General features: G+C 38.8%; 1 protein-coding gene across 2 annotated transcripts; it reads right to left on the bottom strand.

Annotated features, from left to right (window-relative positions):
- LOC110263886 lies at positions 396-4,888 on the bottom strand. 2 transcript variants are annotated; one of them, XM_021105761.1, is made up of 4 exons: positions 2,916-3,155; positions 2,688-2,824; positions 1,682-2,028; positions 396-956 (listed from the first exon to the last, which is right to left on the bottom strand). In XM_021105761.1, the coding sequence occupies exons 3-4, from the start codon at positions 1,859-1,861 to the stop codon at positions 411-413; spliced, it is 726 nt and encodes a 241-aa protein (XP_020961420.1). In that variant the 5' UTR covers positions 1,862-2,028; positions 2,688-2,824; positions 2,916-3,155; the 3' UTR covers positions 396-410. The 2 variants fall into 2 exon arrangements, with proteins under 2 accessions (XP_020961420.1, XP_020961421.1); XM_021105762.1 differs by lacking the exons at positions 2,688-2,824; positions 2,916-3,155 and adding an exon at positions 4,811-4,888.

The following is a 5,530-nucleotide window of genomic DNA, read 5'->3' as shown; positions in this document are numbered from 1 at the left end:
ATGATGTCGTTCTGATGAAGTCATTTGACTGCCAAATGTATCAACATGTTGCCTTTGTGTGTGTTACAAAACACTATTTTTGTTAAAAAGAATTGAAACAGAATTATTAGACTTACTAGGAAGAAATCTTTGTAAGTTAAATCCTAATACAAATTAATATAACCAGAAAATGGAGGAACTTGTTAAGCTTGATAATCAACCACCAAAGTATTCATCCAAAAAATATCAAAACAAAGGAAATTCCATAGTTAAGGAACCAAAACATAGCAACACACAGAGGGTACCAAAGTTTTACCGTGTTAAACATAACAATGTTCTTAAATCCTAAGACCCAACCTCCAAAAAGTTAACACCCTTAACCAAGCTTAATACCAGAACCCAATGTTAATAAATTTAACTAGTCTTGAACTTCATATAATGGAACGCACAAGCGCAATCATTTGTGAATCTGACAAGCCCCAGAAATGTGCATACACATTAGGACTCTGGGCAAACTTCAGAATCGCCCTCACCACATCGTCATCACCGAATCCAAGCTGTGTGAGCTTCTCGCCAACCTTCCACTTCTCGTTCACACCAACAATGGCATCAGCTATCAGCTGGGCATTCTTTCGCTGGTCAGCCGATGATTGCTGAATCTGATTGGCCATCCTCTCGAGTACGTCAACTTGTTTTCTCTTCCTCCCGCATAGCCTTGTGCTTCCCGCGGTCGCACCGGCCTCAGAATGTGATGCTTGTCCTTGCATTGCTACAACTCCCTCTTGGTCTGGAGGTGGAGACATCTCAGACTGATCAAAACCAGCAGCAGTGTCGTCTGTCTCCTCGTTAACCCGTTCCTCCGCATCGAAGCCACTAACGGCCCCGGCTCCCGTGGCTCTATCTCTGCCAAAGATACCTTCCAGCCGGTGAAATAAAGGAAATGGCTTGCCAGGAGTGTAGAACTTGGTCGGATGTGCCTGCGAAACATGTACAACGAAATCAGTAATGTTCAGAAAATAACACAATTCCAGATAATCAAACTCGTCAAACAATACATGCGTAGTAATAACGAATCTGAATTAGTGGTGATTTGGGGTTCAATACATGAGTAGTTAGAATAAAAAAATCTGTATTAGTGGTCATTAGTGGTCTTTGCTTCATAACATATTTAGAGTTTTACTAGAACACAAAAGTGAATGGAACTGCATGTGTTTGTATACAAACTTTCAAATAGTAGTACAAGGTGGGAATTAGAGGCATGAAGTTTTATAAAGCTATGGTTAGTGATTAACCAACCACAAATTAAATAGATCAAGCTTTTCCAATATTTATATTAGAAATATCTGAAATGTCTTTGGTTAAATTTGTGCAGAATACAATAGTTAGCAAATAATAAAAGTCTGCTTAAACTTTTTATAGTTGGCAATGATTAGAATGAATTCACATCATTGACGAAATTGAATTTTTTTATTATTAGCATAAATAATTTCATACTGCCTATATTCTATTCGGAATGTAAGAAATATTGCTATATGCATAGCTTAAATGTAAAAAGTGAAATAGTAATCTCTTATTGAATATAATACTTCCTTAATTAATTATTTTGTAGTCAATGCTATTGCTCAAGAAGCATTTTTTAAAACATATTTATCAAGTAGCACAAAATGGCAACCACCCAATGAAATTCCTCAAACACATGCACCTTCAACCAAGCATCAAGGACGTCTTTGCTGTCAACCTCTACACATTCTTTCTCGTTGTTCCATCCGAATCCGCTACAAGCAAGCATATCAGCGGCGTACTGGTACTTCTCCTTGAGCCGCTTGTGCTTATTCTTGCAATACTTCGCGGTCAGTGTACAACCGAGGAAAGCCTCCAACATCTTCAAAGCCAGTTTCTCGAATGTTCCCGGTTTAAACTGCCCACAGTCAGCCCTCTAACCGTCAACGACAAACTCCTCCATGAAGCCAACAAAGGCCAGTGTCTCTTCATCACTCTACATTCGCTTGTTCTCCATTTCTTGCTACCAACATTAAGATAATAAAAACCCTACATTAATAATGTAAGTTACAATAACATGAATTAGCCAAGGTAATAAAGTAGGTCATCAAAAATTACGAATGGAGTAGCAAAGAATTACACTACAAACAAAATTAGTAAAACTGGTCTTTACCATAAGAGATGAAATAAGGAAAAAATAGTCAAGTAGTTCAATTGTTAAAACACTGGTCGTTGCCACGGCAAATGCAAATAAAACAGCAAACAATATCACAAATACGCAGTAGCCGAAAATTAAATGATGTGCTGTTACAATGTCTCGACACTCTACTATTCATACAAATTAACTTGCCGCCATTACAACATCCCTAAACCACACAACACTACTCCGTACGACTTGCACGCCACTCTTCATACATCTCATTTGCTATGTTGTCACGCCAGTGACTTCACTCGTTCGTGTTTTCGACCACCTCGATCAATCCATGTTGTTCCTCGTCTCCATCGGGCGTAAATTCATCCAATATGCTACCTTCCTCCTCCGGATCCATCTCCATACTCTTTCTAATGAAATTTTGCAGCAAACAACAGGCAATAATTATCTGAAATTGTGTCTTTACGGGATAAAAGCTAGGGCTCCTTAAGATGGACCACCTCTTCTTCAGCAAACCAAAGCATCACTCAATGATATTCCTTGCAGAAGAGTGTACCCGGTTAAAATATTCTTGGTAGTTGCGCGGTGCACGTGCTTCCTGCGCCCACTCTCTTACATGATATCGAGTCCCTCTATACGGTGCAAGAAACCCCGGACCATTTGTGTAGCCAGCATCAACTAAATAGTAATTACCTATGCACAAATAACGCAAACAACGTAAGACGATGGCTATCATGAACTCAATCTAGTTGTATATACTTAACTCTAGAGATGGCAGAATTACCGTGGGGTATCTTAAGACTATTACGACGAGTTATTGCATCTCGAAGTACCCGTGAATCAGATGCCGAATCCTCCCATCCACTGAGTACGTAGACAAAACCCATCTCCCGATTACACACTCCTAAGACATTCGTGCAGATTTTACCCTTTCTTGTGCGGTACCTTGCCTTCTCAGACTCGGAGACTGTCACCTCTATATAAGTGCCATCTAATGCTCCCAAGCAACCCTACCATCCATAGAAAGCTTGATATTCAGATAGAGAATCCATCAGATAAACATGAATCATAGAGAACATCGAATAAGCTCTACCTTAAACCTTCGCCATGTGGGGTCAACACAGTCCTCGGCAACTGGTGTAGCCTTCGCGAACAACATCCCTTGAGTCCGTATTACAGCCTTCAAAACTTTATTAAAATACTTACTAACTGTCTCGCCGGACCTACAAAATCTAACCTGTAGACTACGTTTTTTCTTGTGATGCGCTAAGATAATTAAGAAGGTCACAACCTGCTCCGGCAGGCTTACATGACCATCCTCTGTAAGTCCGCCCTGAACTTGGAGCAACTCACACAAGTTAGCAAAGGCATTTGTGTTCATTCTCAACTCCCAGATACAATTCCTATCACCCTCACCAACAATATGCTCTAAAGCCTCACGTCTAATTCTACTATTCATTTTTCCGCCTAACGATAGTTGGCCACTAGTTCTACCCCTAAAGTAAACAAACAGCGTAAGCACAAAGAACAACATTCTTTCTTCATGGTTGGATCTCATCTCTTCATAAAAAGACACGCATCGCTTAATAATTTCCGACCGCTCCATTTCTTTCTAGCAAAATCGTTTCAAAAAAAAAAAAACATAAACTTTCCAAAGAACTCTTACACAACTTCAGAATTTTCATTACAATTTATTTATTAATAACGTTATTTCATCCAAACAAATGCTTACCATATATTTTTATTAACTTAAAAAATATGAAACACACAAAACTTTAAAGGGAGTATGGAGTTTGGACTTTGGCATTTTTATGAAAACCAAGGTTAACAACAAAGCAGTGTCAGTCTCTAAATTAGGTTAACTCCCTTCTCCCTTTACCTTATGCTTATCCTTATACTTAGCTGTGACAAAAGAAAATTTTAGTTTGACATTTTCAAAAGTAAGGTTATCATTTAACAATGAGTCAAAGAGTAATTAAAGATGTGGTTATTTGATTTCCGGTAGCAAAGTATAACAAGACAAGAATGTTAACAGAAATATGCAAGCGTGCAATCCCTTTGCGGATTCAGAAATAAGGGAATCATCTAAATCTGTATGTATCAGTTACAAAACCTAAGCTCAATCTTAGTAACATTGTCAATTCAACAATTAATTTCATTTCGTACCAAACTACAAACATAGTATCAGATTCAGAAAAAATAAACACATTATAAACATAGACACAACTACAAACATTGTATCAGATTCAGTTACATCAACTGTCACAAACTATGAATACCTTAATTACAACATAAAAAATGGATTCTGTTTGTCACATAGAACTGTAACAAATTCACAAAGTAGACTATCTTTCAGCTGCATTCATGAATTAAATAAATAATCAACAAATGAATAAATTCGAATAGACCATGCAATTTGTCGTGGTTAACCTTCTACACATCTTGTTTGAATGTATAATCTTCTATGTTCAATTCTTAATCTGCTTTTTTCAGTACCCCTTAACAGTAACTAAAGCATACATTCCACTTCAACTTTCTTCTCCCACTTTCCAAACCCAGTAAACCAGAAATAGAGCATAATCCACAAAATAAATTACACCCAAACCTCTTCATCCAAACTGCATCCCACACCATATGAAGTCACAAGAACCCATATAAAAAAAAAGGAGCTTTACTAACCTGGATAACGGAAACTGTGCTCGCAACAACTCTCAGATGGCCTCCACACCGACATGGCAGGTTCTCTCCTGTAGCTTCGTCGGACCACAAAATCTGTGAGCAAGCGAGAAGACGTCAGAAATGGAGGCCTCGGAAGAGGAGGTTGGAAGTGCCAATCGCTTACCTTCAACTGGTTAGGCCGGCGAGGTGGACGGACCTTTGGCTATGGACGCCGAGCAGGACCTCCTTCAAGCAAGAAGGAGAAGATGTATCGAGGGGCTGTTATAAACTCAAGCCCTAATTTCAGATTGGGAAAGGGTAATGTTGGAATTAGATAATTACATTAGGGGTATTTTAGTGATAAAATAATTAGTTGAAGTTCTGTCTCTGTCCCAGTCTCTAGTGTCCCCAATTTTTTGAAGCACTGAAATACTCAAATTATTAAGACAGATACACAATTTTCAGTGCTAGTCTCTGCAAACAAACACTACCTTAGTTCCAGTCTCATAGCCAGAAGCAACGTTGTCTTCGACACCATCGCAATGGAAAAGGCAGAGGATGCAAACCAAGAACTAGTAGAGAAGAAGGTGATGCGACCACCACCAAAGGCACCACATATGAACTCGCACGCAGTGGTCTTAGCTGAACAGAAGAGCAAGAGCCAAGAAAGAAGAAGCAACAGATCTGACCATATATGTAGCGGTCTTTGCAAAAAGAGAACAAATACTCGCATCGATGGCA

This window comes from Arachis ipaensis, chromosome B06 (assembly GCF_000816755.2).
Source record: "Arachis ipaensis cultivar K30076 chromosome B06, Araip1.1, whole genome shotgun sequence".
In the NCBI taxonomy this organism is placed as follows: Eukaryota; Viridiplantae; Streptophyta; class Magnoliopsida; order Fabales; family Fabaceae; genus Arachis; species Arachis ipaensis.
Note: the sequence above shows the minus strand (reverse complement) of the source record. Positions and strands in the feature narration are given on the sequence as shown.